The following is a 19,552-nucleotide window of genomic DNA, read 5'->3' on the forward strand; positions in this document are numbered from 1 at the left end:
TAGGAAGAAAGAAGAACAATGGGAAAAGGGTCTAGGCTATGGCCGGCCATGTAAAAAAGGGGAAAAGGGAATGACCGCCCAAAAGGGATTTAGGGTTTTGTATATAAAGTTGAAAAGTGAATGAGAAGCCCATTCTTGTGTGTGGCAAAAAGTGGCTCTCATCTTCTTCTTCTTTTTCTTGTTATTATTCTTGCTTGCTTGAGCTTGTGCTTGAGAGAGGAAGTGTGAGAGTGGGAGGGAGTGAGTGTGTGAGGGTGAGGGACTGTATAGTGGAGAAGCTCTCCATCTTCTCCTCTCTTCTTCTCTTCTCTTCTCCTCTTCTCTTGCTCGCGGTGATGAAGCTTGGAGCGTGGGACTTGAGAATGGAGCTTGCTTAAAGCTTGCACTAGGATCGTGGAGCCACCGGAGTGCGCGGGAGAGGAGGTAACTCGAACGGCATGGAGGTAAGCTCACTACACCCGTAGATATGGATGGCGCATCGGCTATGTGAGAGGTAGCCATTAGCGCTCGGCTTGGAACGCTTGAAACAATAAGGAGTCCGTGGGTCTTGGCGGTTGAGCGAAAGCTCCCACAAATGTAGAGGACACAACGCTCCACTCAACCTTGCATTCACACTAGGAATAACAACAACAAGCATTTCTATCATAGAAGCTAGACAAACCCTCAATGCTATAGAAATATCTACAATTGATTCTATAAGTTAAGTGGTAACAACATGAATAAAACTAGTGAACATGGGACTTTGACTAGTCAAACAAAATCCACATATCTATGATTAATTAATCACTTGGATTGCAATTGAAATTTTACTAACTTAAGATGTAATATTCTATGGTGATCTAGCATGCTCAACTAAAGGTAAGGAAACATTCCAACAAAACAATGCAAATAAAATATTGAGCTACCATCTTTGGTACACATCGATGAAACATTACCAATACATTGAAGTTAAGCACAAGTACACAACGTACACATCAATTCCTAACTTCCATGTTACAAACATACAATTAAGCATGTTATCTTGCTCAACAAAAACCACCAATAAATACCATTATATATTCTCAAGCCTAAACATCCATCTCCACAAACAAACAAAAAGACATGGATAACTCATTTAAGCAACTACTAGTTGTATTTGTATCCTTGAAAGAGCTAATCACAAAACACACCAATGTTGCAAAATAATATAAATTTCTAAAGACATAAAATAAGCAACTATCAACACTATCCAAATAAAAACAAATTAACTTGATCACATAATAAAGCACTATACCACATTAAAACCATATTAGCAAGATTGCACTTGGAAGACTAAACAATCAAACACAACCTCCAAGAAAGTATGCAACATTGCATTGTCAATAAAGTGCACACATAATATACATGAACATTGCCCATTGGATTGTTTGGCCTGTAAAAATAAGAGGTCAAGTGCGAAACAACATTTTGTCAACCAAGTTGATTGCTATCTCCTATTCATTAGGAACCAACACTCTAGACAAGCCTCATTGCCCAAAGCTTTTGATTGAAAGAGTTTAGAAAACCTAGTATCGTTATACAAAAAAGTGTTGGTACTTCTCATTATTGTTTGAAATGGTAGTCTCAAGTGCACCATGTTTAAGTCTTCCACACATTACATTACTCTTAATAGAGCAAGGTTATTTTCCAACAAACTTTGTTGTTTATTGAAGAGGAGGGATAATACTTTGAGGGGGGAAAATGGGGGAGAAAAAAAGGATGACTTACTATTGTTTTATAAATGTTCGTACACCCATTTCTTTATGGTGAACCACAAGGGGAAAGTGCAACCTTTTTGTATGCGCAACATTCACTTATTTTAAGAATTTCACTTATGATTATCCGCTTGTGTAACTCTATTTTGAGCCATGCAAGTATTAAAGAGCAATTGCACCATCTATATATGTATGTGATCTAAATTTTGTAGCGTTGAAGCCAGAAACACCTATAGAGTGAGTAGTAGTGACTCTAGGATTTGCTTGGTTTCCATTATACGTCCGATTCCCTATACTCAGTGGTGAACCCTCGCATGTGCGACATCACGAGGGTGTAGCCCTAAGATGTGCCTCAATGTTATGTCTTTCAATATCATGAATACAAAGGTTTCCTTTTTTATATATCTTGTGTGCCTTTCCGCTGTGTCATTTTGTGTCTCATAACAAGTTATGACTTAAAGTCCCATGAAGGTCCATAACACTTGGTATCAGAGCAACTCTAGCACGAACCATACTAGCTCAAGAGTGTAGCAGGTTCACAAACGCAGAGATACTATTATAACATGTCGCGCAACACGACCCGACGATCCCGAAATGACATGGCACGACGCCCCCCAAGCATGTTACCTATTGAAAATTGGAAGAGAACCTAATGTGCGAGCAAAGTTGAGAGAAAGCCGTAGTGTAACAAGGACCTGGGGCATACCATCTAAAAATGACTTGGATAGAGTTGAAGTTGTGGAATGACACTTTCTTTAAAGACAAAGACAAGCTATGTCATTGGCTCAAAACCACATACAAGAAGAAAGAGTTGCGACTCAAACTGATCGAGCAAACAAAGAAGTCCATCAAAGCACTAGAAAAGACCCACAAACGAACAAATGTGTTGCACAATCTCAAAGAGAAGGCTGAAGACCTGAGAAGGTTGACTATTAGTTGATCATGGTGCAAGAGAGAGCCGAGTTGTGGCAAGTGAAGATGGCCCGAGACCTCGACACAAAGCTGCAAGAGGAAATCATGCTGAGATGGAACTGAGAGACTGCCTTCGGATCTGAAGGAGCCAAAGAGAGGGCCGAACCATACTTGAAGTAGATAAGAGTTGAAAGGGTCCAAGAGCTGAAGAATAGAGCAAAGCCAACCAAAAGAAGAACCAAGCAGAGCTCAGAGTCACTACTACTCCCTATGTAGCTATACCATGGTATACAAAAAACGTTCCATATGCAATTAAATAATGTTATAGTTCTTCATCCTACCTAAAATAACGACAACTTCTATTCCAAAAATGTATAAAGAAGAGACTTCTACCTCTTGCCTTCAAAAACAGAGTACTTGCTTTTCGCAAAGTCGCCTCCTCCCTGCACTGCCTTAGAGACTTTATTAGCATAATTATCCCAGGATGCTCCAGCCTACAAATCATTGAGGTAAGCCAGCATCTTGTTTTCCTTCGCATGACTGTCTTCACCCACTCTGCCTCTTTCAGAGAGGCCAAGGCCACTCTGCAATAGGTGATTTGAACACATGGTCCTGCCTTTGCAGATTTTTTTGTTACCAGTCAAAACCAAAGGTGTCCATGTGGCTTTATGACACAAGGGCCAAGAAAATGGAGGGATATTTGGGACTGTCACAGTATGTCCTTCATGGAGGTGGCTTCTTGTATATTCAGCACCTAACCAGTGAGCATCTTGAATGACTAAATCCTGTCCATGCATTAATCAGGGACTGAGCAACATCAGGGAACTGACTTTTACCTTGACAACTATAGCCAGAGACTCATCCCACCACAGATTTTGAGAATAAATCAAAGTCCAGTGGCTTTATCCTTTAGCATCCCTACATCTAATCCACCTGACTTCTTGGGAGTAACAATGAGCCTACTCGATAGATGGCAAGTCCATCTCCTTATACATTAGAAATGCCTAAAGTACTTCTCAATATAACTCCATGCAGTTTCAGCATCTCTATACCTAACCCAGCTGCCTTTTTGGCAGCAACAATGAGCCTGTTAAATGGACCGTGAATCCATGTAATCACCATGATTCCCAAGGAAATGGCTGGCAGCCTAAAGTACTTCCAAGAAAAACTCCAAGCAGTTTAAGCATCTCTATCCTAATCCAGCTGACTTTTTGACAGTAACAATGAGCCCCTTAAATAGACAGCCAAACCATGTACTCACCATGATTCCATAAGAAATGCCTGACATACTCAACCAAACCGCAAGCAGTTTTGGAGAAAGGAATGACATGCCATAAAACCAAGACAATAAGAATGCTCTCGTGACAATAATTTTTCCAGCCATATTTCCAGAAGGTATTGCCCAATCTCTTGAGTTTACTGCTAATCCTCTCCTTAACCAATTGATCTCTGTTTCATAGTGCTGCCCATGCCAAGTGGATATCCAAGTATCTAAAACTTGATCCATACTTTATGGTCAAGTAATGAAGGGCCATCTAAAGACGGCCCTTCATTATGGTCAAGTAATGAAGGGCCATCTAAAGACGGCCCTTCATTAGGGAGCAGCTTAATCATAATTTTGTTTGGAGGCGTCCCATTGATGGCTCAATTGTGGGGAATATTCCAGTGCTTAACAAAGTGCAGAGACAGGTAAAAACAAAAGGGCCAGTTAAGGTAGGGATAAGCCTTCAAGTGAGCATCAGACCACTCCATATAAACAGCCATGTGTCTCCTGTTAAAGGTACTCCTCTGGAGATTAAAAGAGCAAAACTTGATTCTTTATACTTTCTGAATTTTGCAAGCCTGTACAAAATAATCTCCTGTACAAATAGCATTCTATAGAATCTGCAATTAGGTTCTCTATACAGATAGAGCTTGTTCATCTACCACTCCTTGCTAGATGATGATGGTGCTGTAGTTGGAATCCCAGAGAATCATTCCATGAAAGCCAGAAAGAAATGACATTGACAAGTTTATACAAGGCTCCTAATGCATGTAAGCCTTCAGTAAGGCCTGGCACCCGTATGATTTAACAGGTCATCTGATTGTGTCAGTTGCTATTCTCCTTTTGGGAGGCTTTTTCTCTTCAGCCTGCTTTTGCAAATCCATGAATTCAGCACCTCTATTTGCAAATAGCCGGCGAAGATTGATGACAGACAATTCACTGAAGCTGCTTACAGCAAGGTCTGCCTGTGTCAACTCATACCTGGCAACAGGAAAATATAATGTGAGACAATCTGTTGCTTGTGGAAAACTCATAGTAGCATGACATGGAGTCAAGAAGGTGGTAACGTGGACTGCTTGTACTTCTTTACTCTTTTAAAAGCACTTTTTATAGCACCATCTCTTTCATGTTTAGTGGATGCACTGAGCTATTCTACGCATGTGAAGTCCTGAAAAGCCAGTGCACAAAATGTCCCTAGCTTTACGGATCTAAAACATTTAAGGGTCTGGCACATTGCACAACTAGCATACACATGCTCTACCGACAATACATATTCTGACAGTAAAGAAAGAAGGAAAACATCTCTAACATGAACCGTTGATTTTCACTTCACTTTGGACAAATCAACCAGACAAGTTACTCACGCTGGGTGAGAACCGATCAATGCCACTGCCTTCATTGAGCAGTTATGTGCAGCTGCAATTCCTCTGGGGTCATCTTCAAACACCACACATTTGGATGGCGGACGGTCAAGCTAGTGTGCCAAAGAAAAAGCCAGAGTTATACTATTACTTTGTTCAGCATGAATAAGCATACAGATGCAGCTGTTGATCATCCCCACTCTTGACTTAAACTATGCTTAAGACTGAACTTAAAAGCGTAGATGATCAACTCAAAACTCCATTAGATTCACTCTCCTGTACACTTTATCTCAAAAAACCAAACCATTCTTGATTGAAGAATCAAATCAAAAGATTAACAACTTTCTATATCCTTACCTTCACAGCAGCAGAGAGAAACCTGTGAGCCATAGACTCCATCCCGTCTTCATGTGTAATCACAGCCTGAGCAGAGCAATCAAGTTTGAGAGGCAAGCTTCTATTTCTCAGACAGGTCAAACCCTTATAAACTGATTTGTGCAAAAACCTGAAAGTATCTGTAAAGACCCATTCTCTGAAGAGCTGCAAGCAGGTTGAAACGATCTAAAGACGAGGCAACAGCACAAGGAACGCCAGCTGTTTGTAATGCTTCCAACCACTCTCTGAGGCCTTCTCTAGGAGCTCTTACCTGTTCATGGATAAAAGTAAATTAAGTTGTCTGCTGACTGTAGAAGTCTGTAGTACGACAATTTGACTCAAACAAGCCGTATTGACCTTCGAAAGCTTCTCACAGTAAATTTCAGCAAGACGCTCTTTGAAATGCTCCACTTCGATATCTCTCACACTCCAAGTAAGCACCTGATGTGAAGATATTTCTTGTAAGATGAACATGAAAAGTGCAAAGGAGCATAAATCTGATCTAGAGCACATAGACAGAAGTAAAGTCTATGATCAACTGGTCACAAACAACAACAGAGCTCTGAAGGTTCTTATCCTCTGGCAACTAGTCCTCTAAACAAGTAATCCTAACAAAGTTAAGTCATTCTAAAATTCAGATATCCTCTATTTTCTTTATTTCTATTTGTTGCAAGATTGGGCATGGCTAATTATCTTATTATGGAAGATGTAGTGCAGGAAAAGAGGCAAGATGAGAAAAAGAAAGGTAAGAAGCCTAGCTATAAACTGTAGTCTGACATAGAAATTGCCACAAACATAAAAAAAGTGTTTGAGGAGAGAATCTTAAAGAATAAGATTGAGTTTACCCTAGCTAAAGTTCTCGGAATTGCCAATCATGAATTCCATGATAAAATAATGGATATCATTAAGAGAAAATATAGTTTATTGGGGAAACCGCTCAGGATTCGTTGCAAGTTGATGAGAATTTGGAATCTCAAGGAATTCATGTAGAGTCTACTAATAATCCCATTGCTGTTTGCAAGTAGGTTGAAGCTACAAATGGGGGCTGATTATGGGTGAAAAAGAGGAAATATTGGCTGAAAATGTCCTAATAAATAGCATTGCTCAAAGACAAGTTATGCAACACCAAACACATGATGAAGATGAAGCTTGCTTTATTCCTAGTAGCAGCCATTTTTCTCGTACACACTAGGCAAGGGCTATGATGGAGACTATAGTAAAGATTAGCAAGTGGGAAACTCCATGTATTGCATTACTAGACCATGGATCCGAGATCAAGTCATGTCATGAAGCTTGTCTGAAAATGGTGGTTGGAAAATGGATATAGATCCTAGATGAAGAATGAGCGCCGCAAATAACTTGTTTGGGAAATTGTATGCTGTGTGCCGGAATGTCCTGGTTACCATAGCATGTTGAAACACCCTCTATACAAAAAGGGGAGCATAATATTTTGTTGTATACACACATTTATAAGCATGCTCTCTCACTATGAGATAGGGCAAGCATTTGCAATCATGGGGAAATATCCATCCTTGGGCAGCCTTTGGCACATCATAGATGTTGAAGCATGATGAAGCCCATGGCAATAAGAGGAAGAGGAGAAGGTCCCAAGCAGGTCTGTGATGAAATGGTGATTCAAGTGTGGAACATGAATGAGTTGACCTGTTATACATGTACATGGTGAGTTCACTCATAATCACAAAACAAAAAACGAAACCAACAATTGATCACAAAACAATTCAATGATCAGCACTGCCTTGGCATCTTCCTCCTTGAGATACAACAGCTTCAGGACATGCTCCTCAGGAGTACAGCTGCTCCAAGACATCGAAGACCTACCCAAAGGCAATGTGCAGATCTCTTTGCGAGGGAGTCTCTAGAGGTTTCAGTAGACACAGCCTCACTCATCTACACATACACATGGGACATTGATTGATCAAGCCGTCTAGCTTGGCCGATCCACACATCCTAGAATCCAACACAAGTGTTGGCAGCACTTCCATAGGCAAACACAAGAGATTACTACTCAAGCTAGAGCCACATTCTCTGCACCTCCATTAGATTGTATCGACTAGAGCTCTTTATATGTCAGCTAGAATTCTCCTTACTTATAGTTTTTAGCTTTCTTGTACTAATTCTTACATTTTCAATTACTATTCTTTTCAAACAGTTGTACTGTCATGGTCTCATAGGTCATTTTGGCCTTCAATAGACATTAATATATCATTTCATCTTACGCGCGCGCGCGCGTGTGTGTGTGTGTGTCTCACGTAAAGGATGACTATATTAGTTACCAAAATTTTACACAATACAAGTGCACTATATGACTAACAATACGAGAGTCGCAATTGAACTATATGTCTCACAATGAAACTGAAGAAACCATGGCATGCCAAGAAAGCAAATCATCCCTCTAAAGAATGTCTGCAAGTTGAATGATGCTAAACTACTAATGCAGGTCTCTCAAATGGAAAATGTGTGTGTGCAACCAAAGCCAAAATCAAATATGAATGCATTCCGGATGATCCAAATATTCCAACAGCCCCAAAAATGCAAAAAGTAGAAACGTGTGGTGGGTCCAATCACATGGCACCAAATAGCATATAGAAGGGACCATACCTTCATGCCACTGGGCAAGAAAGAAACTGATGACAAGAAGTTACTTCATTGGTAGTACAAAAGAAACAAGAGCCATTGGAAACATTGCGTTTTGACAATGCAAAAGCAATAGGAAGGCCACCCACCACCATCCTCTAAATAAACACTCTATATTCAATGGCAATCAATCATGATCTCTAATAAGCAAATGATATATCTGATTCACAAATGCATGTGTAACAACAATTACCCTTCGATTTTCCAATCCTACCAGAAGCTATCCTAATTTAAGGGGGGGAAAGGGCTGCAAAACATGCAAGGAAGCTGAAATGGTTTCCCATAAGTGATGATAGCCTCGAGGAACACAAAAACCTTCGAACTGACTGGAAGGACATCACAGTGGGTCATGTAGGCAAAAGCCCGCCAACAACAATAATCAGCTCCAACCTTGTCATCCTGTTCAACATGGCCCTAGCTTGTTGTTACCTTCCCATGAAACAAGCCAGCAATTCAGCTTGTAGAGAATTACCCATGTGGCTCCTTCTCCCATTCATCAAATGGCAACCATGCCCGTCGTGGCATATACTATCACTCCTGTGTTCAGAATGAGCTTGTGCTTGGGTACAAACTACAACATTGAGAGGCTTGATAATATTCTTTACTTGTTACATTGCATAGTCTGGTCTTTGTGATGGCAGTGGCTGGATTGTAAGGTGAGCATTATAAGAGCCCTTTTAGCCTAAAACAACAAAAAGTGTTTATTAGGAACCCAGGGCTTTCAACAACACTAAGGTTTACCTGCATCACCATAGTCTACTATCAAATAGGAGTCAGAAAACAGATCAAGCCCTGATCACACCTTCAGAATGCATATCTCCATAAACACATGATCCTCAGTGACGGTGAAACAAGTCTCTCTTCGACTTCCTCCACATGCCTACTGATGGGAAACGATAGCAACAAGAGTACCTCCTAGATGCCACTACCACCATTTTATCAAATGTCTCAACTCCATTAAGATACAACAAAGTGTCCTTGACCTTACAAGCATGACCTCTTTGCCAACTCACACATGGTCGAGAACACAAGGATCAAGATTCATATCAAGATGCGTCACACACGTTTATTTCTACAACGTCCATAAGATTGACCTCACTCATATTCATAAGTATGTCCAAATATTTCAAATTCAAATGGAAGGAGTACAATGAGATCCTTTGATCTCCTCCACAAATCCAAGTACCTCTTACTATCAAAACTGACCAACAAGCCTCCAAACCAATTTGCCCCTTGATTTGCTTGAGAATTGGCCTTCACCTTACTTCTTAAAAGACAAATTCAGCCCCAAACCTGATATTGGTTGGTTGGCCTCTTGAATCTCCCCGAAATTCCTCAATTTCAGCTGCTGGAATTCAAGCCTAGTCCCTAAATTTTGAGCATGCATTCGGAGGCAACTGCCAAAACCCTAATTTCTGCTGTAAATTAGGGTTTACAGTAGAGATCGATGGAAATCTCTTCCTCTAATGGCTTGAATTGCAGCAAAGATTAACTGAAATCTCTTCCTGCAATGGCTCAAATTGTTAGAAAATGCTGAGATAACTTGCAGCAGAGATTAGCTATAATCTCTTCCTCTAATACGGCTGAAAATGTTGAGATAACTTGAGAAATGACTGGGGGATAAAAGAGAATGCTATAAAGAGAGAAATTTCAAACTTTCATCACGAGAAACACCAAAAACTGCTGCTGCCTTGCTCAAACAACCATGGAACCTATCACCTACAGCTTAGGACCACCAAAAAGACTCATGTCCTCTCCTGTTTGCTATCACCTATACCAAAAGGACCTTGGGTTGTTGTCACCTACTCCTAGAGGGCTCCAAATTGTTATCACTTGCTATAGGACTGGTCCATGGTAGCTGCAAATCACATTAGCAGTATCTCCTTGCTCTCTAACAACCTCGTTCTCTCTCACAATGGCTAGAATAGACTTCCACTAGCCCCTAAAAACGTTTTTTCCACTTGCATAGGCATGGCTTGCCAAGTGGCAACCTTCTAATCCCATTTTTTAACATTATCTAGCTTATTAAATTAATTTTTTTAAATATTAATTTTGAAAATTAATTTAATAATAATTCTAGTGTTGCCAAATTGTCTTCCAAGTATCCCTGAGTAGTTATTGACCCTTAGACCGGCATTAATTAATTAATTAATGCCTAGCCTCTAATATCACCACTAATATTAGTGGTCAATAAATTGGTCTAGGCCAAAATCAAACAATGGATACCACCTAGTACCTATCAGGCATAACTTATTACAACTTTTGCCTTTGGCACCGACTTATATCTCGGGGTCCTTGGCCTATTACCATGAAATAATTGCCATGTGCATCACATGTGCTAACAACCTTGCAAATTTGATTAATATCTTAATCAAATGTTATCGACAAGATTAGAGCATCTCAAAATTTCGTGTCCTTGTGACAGGTTGATTAGCATTAATAGCATGCCACGGTGAGACCTAAATCCAAGTTCGCATCCAAGATGTTCAGGTCTTCAAGAAAAAATTCTACAATAGAAACCCAAGGTTACTGATCAACACACATAGCTTCAAACAAAGCCTATTGGAGTGCAATCATGTGAGTCTCCACATCTAAAATAACTCCAGCCCTATTCTTTTCGGTGTATAGACATGATTCCAAGAGATCCACGAAATGTGAGATTGTGTAGAATCCTTTTTCCAAGGTATAAAACGAGTAGATTGAGCGATTTCTAGGCATCTAGACTTTGATCAAGGAAGCAACAACAAATAATATAAAATCGTTTGTACCATGATTGTCTGAGCCACTTTAAAACACGTATGAAAAGGCCATGCCTATGATTTCCAACAAACAAACTTGTCAATAATATATGTGGAGATCCATTCAAGCAATGGATCTCCAAGCAACTTCTTGGACAAAGCATTCATCCCCAAGGGATAACCTAAATGTCTCAAAATATTTCCCTAAATTACCACCTCACATTGTCAAACCAAAGCTTGCAAGTTCCGCTCTATACAACGCATAAGAGCAAACTTGGTGATATTAATATGCAGCCTGAAGTAAGTGCAAACAAGTCCCATATTTCCAATGCTTGGTGAAGATTATCTTTATCAGCTTTCCAGAACATACACATATCATCAACCAAGGCTTCACCGATCAAATGTTGCAGTGAAGGAAGGAACAAGCCCATCACATCACCATTTGCAGCCAAATGTGATAACATTGTTAAAATAGGATGTGTGGCAAGAGCAAAGAACGAAGGGCTCAAAGGTCAGCCCTCTCTAACAGCTCAAGACAGAGTGAAAATTTATGTAACACCACCATAAAGCATAAGTCTAGAAGAAGAATCCATGCTGATAGTCTAAATCAAATGAGGCATCCGAGGGCCAAATCCTGTCGTTTGCATAAACTAGTCCCAATTGCCCAAACTTCATAATACATAATGGTCAAAGGTTTCGCCAACTAAGTTGCATATATCACAAAAACACAAGTATAGCAAAACTTCCATTATCTCAATCTCACATATGTCCATATCTGGGCTCTCCGCTATATCAAGCAGAACTTGATCATTAACTAGATCATAAAGATAGAGTTTGGGGGGTTGTCATTCTTTGTCCGAAATTGTGATTGTGACCCAAGTAGATCCAAAAAATCTTCCTTCCCAATTCACACAATAGCCCAAGGATTCATAACCATTTGATGGGCAAAATTTTACAGCCTTACTACATTTTTCCTTGCAAAAGAGGCATTCAACCTGTAGGCCATCTCATGGGCTACACATTGATGTCCTTTGATCCATGATCCGAGATCTCTAGGCATTTAAACAGCCATTAAATGCAATTGTTTCCCCTAGTGTCCTAGGCACTAAGTGACACTAGTTTAGGATTTCATTTAAGGTTTCCTATGACGGTTAAGCCATTAGGGCTTTATTTTGCTATAAAAAGACACTTTGTGCCTCATTAACACACAAGTGTGGCCTTATTCATTGTGATTGCCTAGACAATTGCATTCTCTCTCACTCATTAATACATCGCCTCTCATTTTGTGATTGAGTACTTCTTTATCTTTCATTCTCTATCAATTAATTGTGTAATTACTTCACATCTTGGCCAACAATGATATCAAAGCCACTTACCTTCTTCGCCATCACCATCATTCGCGGCATCTTCCTCGCAGCCATTGCCATTGAGTGCCACACCTCGGCCGACTACTGTCCGAAGACCATTGCCATCACACCAACTTTTGTCACAACGGTCTTCATTCCCCCAACTAGTGGGCACCGACAGTTGCATGTCACCGTGCTACCATTGTCACCACCATTTGGTCTTATCTTCAACAACACCAATAGTTGGTCCTTATCTCTAAGTCCATTGCCAACAAGAAGCTTCACTTCGCCATTGCTACTGTGTCTAGCACCTCCAGCACCTTGCTCTACCATGCTCCTGTGTGCTGACACCCATGCTCCCTACAATCGTTGTTTGTATAGTGCCACGATTCCTTGTCATCGCCACCTTGGTTCATCTACCTACTCACACATCACCAACAATTCGTTGGTATCACCTCCTCGTCACATTGGTCATATTGTAATGGTATTAACGATGGACCTACAACTGTCTTCGTCGCATCATCGTCACATCTGCTAGTCGCCACCCTGTCACACATCTGACCTATTCAATATCACGATCATCACATGCCAAATCTGCCAACCATCACCAGCCGACAAACCGTATTGTCATCCCTACCCGACGTCTATACTACCACCATGTCAGCACGACATCATGTCTCCTCACGCCCAACAAATCTTGTACTTTACACTAATTCTTTTAATTGAAAAAATCAGCTAGCCCCTATCCATGCCCACTACCCCTCTCTAACACAAATTGGGCCAAATTTGGGGTTTTCCACCAATCTCACCCAACTTGGTCCAAAATTCATCAAAATTTGAAGGTTTTCTATCAATTTTACCAAATTCTTTATCCACTTGAAGAAATTCAGCAATGTCAACAGTAAATTTGGGGCTTCTCACCGAATTTGCTAAATTCTTTATCCACTTGAAGAAATTCAGCAGTGTCAACAGCAAATTTGGGGCTTCTCACCGAATTTGCCAATTTTGTCCAGATTTCATTGAAATTTTTAAGGCTTTTCAAGAATTTGATATTCTGCATTGACATTGAGGTTCATTTCATCAACGGGTACAACATTCGGTAACATGCAATAAAAATTTCACAAAAATTCTTCAAATTTTGACAAAATATGGGTCTTTTTGTCACCCAAGATCAATTTCACCCAAATTTCTTCAAAAATTTTGATGTTCATCAAAATTCATCAAAATCAAGGCTCAATGCATCTTAAGGCATGGCATTCGAAATGTTGAAGGAAGGAAGGATTAGAACACAATGACAGTCTAGTCAAATAACACTTACAAAGATGAACATGCTATTTGAGTATCTCAAACTCCAGCAAAAAATGATCAAAAATGACAAAATTGTGGAAAACCTTGATTTCCAAAATCTCTAGTAGGAATGAACCATCAAAATACTTCCCTACAAGGACTCCAACATAAAACAACTTAAAACCATGGCAATGTACTATTCTACCAACTTCTTTATGGCATTTATGCTTAGCGGCACATAAAACATCCCAATCATTAGAATGCAAAATTCTCCACATAGCATGTTGTTTGCCACAAGAGCAAACACCATGGACATTCCAAGTGGCTAGTTTCATGGAGAATAATGACACAAAATCAAGTATGAGGTTGAAGCTTCCTCCCTTTTACCTTAAATGCCAAGGCAACAAGAACATTCTCATCCAAGAAATCTCCCAATACAACAAGGGCATTTTGTCCATTGCTGTTAGAGAGTTGGTCACCGGCACCAGCTCGGGCATGGCAGCTTAGGCAGCATTGTGGCCTTCGAGACCAGGTTGGATTGTTTGGGAAGTTGCCAAGGAACCATGTGCAGCAGACAAGGGTGCCAAGTCAGCGCAGGCAGCATGCAGTATGGACAGGCAGGCAATACAGCCTGCCATGTGGCAGGTTGACTGCTACAGCACCAACCTACAGACTTTTTCATTTTATTTTAGGTATGTACACCCTGCTTCCCCCCCAAATCTCAAACACTTTGACTTTTGTGTAGATAGAGCGATCTTTGGCTGTGCATACTCTCACACAGCCCATTGTACTTACTGCCTTCTGTAATCAGCATTCACATTTCTGCAGTCTTCAGCATTCTACTCTCTCTTTTTTTCATAAATCATTCTACTCTCTCTCTTCTTCTTTTTTCGTAAATTTCTACTCTCTCTCTCTCTCTCTCTCTCTCTCTCTCTCTCTCTCTCTCATATTTCTTTCTTTCAGTCTGGTCATACACTTCCACATTGCAACAGTCTAACTTGGTATTAGAGCAACATTAAGGGGCTGATCAATCGTGGGCAGACTTGAAGAGGCAATTTCAGCATGACACCAAGGCTGTATTTTCAGTATTTGGGTGCAAGCGGGAGGGCTGCACATCAATACAAGGCTAGACCGAGCGAAGCCACGTGGGAAAGAGATTATTTGCTGTTTTTGTGTGCAAGAACGGCTATCAAATCAGATTCAAGGCTGCATTTTCAGTTTTTTTTTTTAAATTGGTCTCTTAAGCACCTCTAGCAGTTAGAGTTTGTTTAGGATGAGTGAAGGAAGCCCGAGCAAACTACCAAAGGGGGCTACCTAGTTCAGGTAAAGTTATTCAATGATCATGTTTTTGAAAGCTAATATGGAGTTTCAAGCCATCATGGACAATAAGGGTCCAATTCTATTGGCTCTTCCCAAGATCATAAACTTGATGGCGAAAATTACAACATATGGCGAGTAATAATGGAAGCCATCCTAGAGCCTTATAATCTAGAGGAGCTCATGATTGAAGACATAGACTGTCCGCTGGTCAACGGACCTTCTACACTTTCTTAAGAGAAGAAGTTGCAATTGGAGAAGGCCTAGGCACATTGAAACAAATTGAATGCCTGCATTTGCTCCTTCCTATTTCTCTCTTGCATATTGGCCATGATTGCTCACATTAAGCATTTCACAAGTACTCGTGATATATGGCTGGAGTTGGATCAGCTTTACAACTGGATGACCATGATGAAGCGGGTGTCTTTGAAGGTTCAGATGCAAACTTTGAATCTCGACAAGTCTACCTCCATGCGAGAGCATATTAACAGCCTCCAGTAATTGTAGATGCACATTCAGAATGCCAAAAAGGTTATCACTTCCGAAATATGGCAATGACTTTGTTATCACAATGGCCTCCTCACTTTAGTTCTTTCTATTCCACCTTGATTGCTTCAGGGTATAGGGAGATTTTTAAGTGGGAAGAGTTGGTTCCTATGGTATCGGACGAAGCGGAGTAACTAAAGAACCTTAATCCTCACAAGTTGGAGACTCTTATAGGTCAAAACTCCCAAAATAAAGGGAAGGATAAGGAGGAGGTTAAAAACAAGAAGGACAAGGAGTCTACTTGCCACACATGTGGTGAGACATGCCATTGGAAAAAAGATTGCCCTGACAAGGACAAGAAGAACACCAAGAAGGAGAATGCTACGAAGGACTCGGGAGTGATGGCAACTCCCTCATTAGTAACATTTCTTCACCTAGAAGTCATTGAGTCTTCTACACCAGATGCTCTTGATGCAAAGTGTTGGGAATAAAGGGCCATCGTGCCTTTTATATGTGCACGAGTGTGAACACACCCTTAGCACATTGTACTTTCATACATATATCTATCTAAAACCTAAAGCGGTACACTCGTCATTGTACCAAAAAACGTGTTCACTCTCTACTCTGCTCACTCGCACTCTCTTTGTCTCTCTCACTGAGCGTAAGGTTTGTCTACCTCTATCTCCGTGCCTAATCGATTCCTTCAAACTGGTATCAGAGCGTAAGGTGCTGCAGGTGCTGCAGACAATCGTCAGTCAGGCTAAGGCAATCGTGAGCTGCAGAAAGCGGACAGGCTGTGGAGAGTGTGCGAGGGCCAGGCTCCAACTGTGCGCCAAGGCCACTCGTCATCGAGCGAATGTGGCGGAACAGTAGACCGCTGCCTTGAGGTGGCAGTGAGGCCACTCGTCATCGGGCGAACGTGACGTGACAGGTAATGGGCAGCAGTCAACGCGTGACGAGACCAGCGAGCAAGGACAGGCCTGACGGGGCGCGCAACACGTGACGGAACCAGGGGGCAAGGACAGGCTTGACAGGGCGCGTGACGGTGACGGGACCAATGGACAAGCGCGCGACAGGGAGGCCTAACAGGTCAACGGACCCGTCATTCGAAACATTTTTTCAAAAAAAATATTTTTCTCAAACTCCTTCCCCTAACCGGGGTTCGCGCGTACAAGCACAAAACATCAAATTTGTGTAATTTTGACCCAAAAAGTTGGAGCTTTGCCAGACAGAGCACTATTTGTGAAAAATTGAGGCATCTGCGTCGGAATTGCATACATTGTGCGCATTTGAATTGGGGATTTCGCCAAAATTGTTGAAATTTTGCTCATCTGAGTGAAATTTCTCAACATTTAGCCCGGAAATTTGGGGCTTTTTCCAGATTTGGGAAATTTGATGCAGGACAAGCAAATTTGTCTCAGAAATTGCAGGAATTTGTGACATTTTGTCCCCGACATTTGGGGCTTTTCATATACATGCACAAATTGGGCTGAAATTAACCCAATTTCTCGACATTGAGGCACATTGGACCCCGTGCAATTTGGGGCTTTTGCAATTTGGGAAAAATTTGTGCAGCACTTGGTCATTTTATGTACATGCAGGTTGAATTCCACGCAATTTGGACATCAACACTTGGTGAAATTTGGGGGTTTTGCTGAAATTGCTTTATTTTGGCAAAATTGGACAGTCCTATGCATGACAGAGGAAATGCAGATGTGTGTTGATGCTTTTGAGCACAAAATTTTGGGGATTTTGACCGTTCGTGTCAAATTTTATGCCCGTGGGTACTCGTACAACAGAAATTGCAGCTGAAATTTTGGGATTTCTCATGTAATGTGATGCACATGCCCTTTGGAACAGCTGTAATCAGTTGGACAATGCTGTAGCACTTGGTTTGGTGCTTCTGAAAACTGAATTACAGATCTGAAATCTGTACTTCTGCATAGTCATTTATTGCTGATTGGTACTTGTTTGTACCTTGGTCACTCGGGTGACAATTTGGGCTTGCATTTACTGGTTTTTTGGTCACTTTTGAGCTGAAAACCATGGCTGGCAGCAATGACAGCAGTAATTTGATGCATATAAAGAAGCTTGAAGGCGCACATAATTTTGCAGTGTGGCAAAAACAGTGCTACAATATCCTGTTACAAAAGAAGCAGGCAAAGATGATCAAAACTAAAGGGGCAAAGCCTGCAGACATGGATCAGGACGATTGGGATGAGTTGAATGAGCTTGCATGCTCAACCATAGAGCTATCGATTTCTGATGCCTTGCTCTTCAACATTGAAGGTTTGGATTCTGCACATGCTATATGGACTAGACTGGAAGAACTGTATGCGCTGCAAGTAAAGTGTATTGGCTGAAAAAGCTTATGGATTTCCGTATGAAAGAAGATATAGCAATGTCTACTTGAGTGAGCTTAACTCCATTTTCAGCCAGCTAGTTGCCTTGAAGTTCATGATTGATGAGGAATTTAAGGCTACTTTCTTGCTTTGCACTCTACCAGAGAGTTGGGATACATTCATGACTGCTATGAGCAATTCTAATGTGATCCTTTTGTATGCTGATGTAGAGAGTGCTCTACTTATGGAAGAGATGAATCGGCAGAACAATGCATCCAGTAAGTCTTCCAGTGCTTTGCATACAAGGAGCAGATCACAGCAAAAGGGTAAATATGATGGCAAGGGACGCAATAAATCACGTGGCAAAGATATTGAATGCCATCATTGTGGCAAGAAGGGTCACTTTAAACGTGACTGCTACAAATGGAAGAAAGAGAAAGGAAAAGGCAAGAAGACAGATGATTGCAAGGAAGAGAATAATGACAATTAGCCTAAGAAGAGCAGTGTAAAAATCGAAGAGGTGAATGTAATCACTCATGACAGTGACAGTGGGAGTGCTCTGTCTCTTCACATTTTGGTGCACATGCTCTACTTGCAGATACAGATGATGACATGCATACCTGGATTCTTGATTCAGGTGCTTCCTTTCATGTCACCCCTCATCGTGAGTGGTTTTCCGCATATACAGGAGGTCGACATGGTGTTGTCCATCTTGGGGACAACTATGTATGTGAGATTGCAGGTATTGGCAGTGTGCAGTTACAGTTTCAGCATGGCTCTGTCTTTACACTTCAGCATGTACGGCATGTACCTCAGCTCAAGAAGAGCTTGATCAGCACAGTGCAACTAGATGATGATGGTTTTCATACCACCTTTGGTGATGGAAAATGGAAGATCTGTAAGGGATCTAGGGTTATTGCCAGAGGTTGCAAGAGTGATACGTTGTATCCACTTCATGTATCTAGTGTGCGTGACCATATTGTTGCCGTGACCGAGCAGCCAAGTGTTTCTTTGTGGCATGGCCGGTTGGGACACATGAGTCAAACAGGAATGAAAGTGCTTTCTCGTTTGGGTTACTTGCCTTGTCTTCGTTAGGCTGATTTTGAGCACTGTGATCATTGTATTTATGGCAAACATGCACAGACTTCTCACAAAAAGTCTCTTTCTTTGAAATCTTCTCTTCTAGAGTTAGTACATTCGGATGTATGTCAAATACCAGGATTATCTTTAGAAAAAGAAATATTTTGTCACCTTTGTCAATGATGCGACACGGAAAGTATGGGTTTACCCTATTCGTAGCAAGGATGAAGTGCTTGACAAGTTTAAAAAATTCTTGGCATTGGCTGAAAATCAGACAGATAAGACACTTAAGTGTCTTCGCTCTGACAATGGTAGGGAATATGTGCCCCTCATAATCCACCCCAAAATGGAGTTGCAGAACGTATGAATCGGACCATACAGGATAAGGTCCGTACGATGTTGTCTCATGCTGCATTAACCCATGGTTTTTGGGCAGAGGCTGTTATGACAGCCATTCACTTGATTAATCGGTCACCAAACAGGTCTTTGGAGGAGGGGGGAGTTCCCCAAGAAGCGTGGTCAGGTAAACCACCTTCATATGCTCATCTGAAAGTGTTTGGCTGCGAGGCTTTTGTGCACATTCGTAAAGAAAAATGCAGCAAACTTGAGCCAAAGTCCTGTAAATGCATTTCCTAGGATATGGTGACGAGGGTGAA

General features: G+C 41.1%; 1 protein-coding gene across 2 annotated transcripts in view; it reads right to left on the reverse strand.

Moving 5' to 3' along the window:
- Nucleotides 1-4,438: 4,438 nt before the first annotated feature.
- LOC148011236 (Haloacid dehalogenase-like hydrolase (HAD) superfamily protein) overlaps nt 4,439-19,552 on the reverse strand; it is a 70,157-nt gene continuing 55,043 nt past the window's right edge. For both annotated transcript variants that reach the window (XM_087669951.1, XM_087669953.1), the window contains exons 7-11: nt 6,003-6,086; nt 5,776-5,916; nt 5,628-5,693; nt 5,274-5,383; nt 4,439-4,890 (exon numbers count right to left, since the gene is read on the reverse strand). In XM_087669951.1, the coding sequence (XP_087526077.1) occupies nt 4,722-4,890; nt 5,274-5,383; nt 5,628-5,693; nt 5,776-5,916; nt 6,003-6,086 (570 nt within the window). In that variant the 3' untranslated portion in view covers nt 4,439-4,721. The remainder of the gene's footprint in view (nt 4,891-5,273; nt 5,384-5,627; nt 5,694-5,775; nt 5,917-6,002; nt 6,087-19,552) is intronic.

This window comes from Lygodium microphyllum, chromosome 28 (assembly GCF_053477565.2).
Source record: "Lygodium microphyllum isolate KBCC chromosome 28, Lygodium_microphyllum_v1.1.10, whole genome shotgun sequence".
In the NCBI taxonomy this organism is placed as follows: Eukaryota; Viridiplantae; Streptophyta; class Polypodiopsida; order Schizaeales; family Lygodiaceae; genus Lygodium; species Lygodium microphyllum.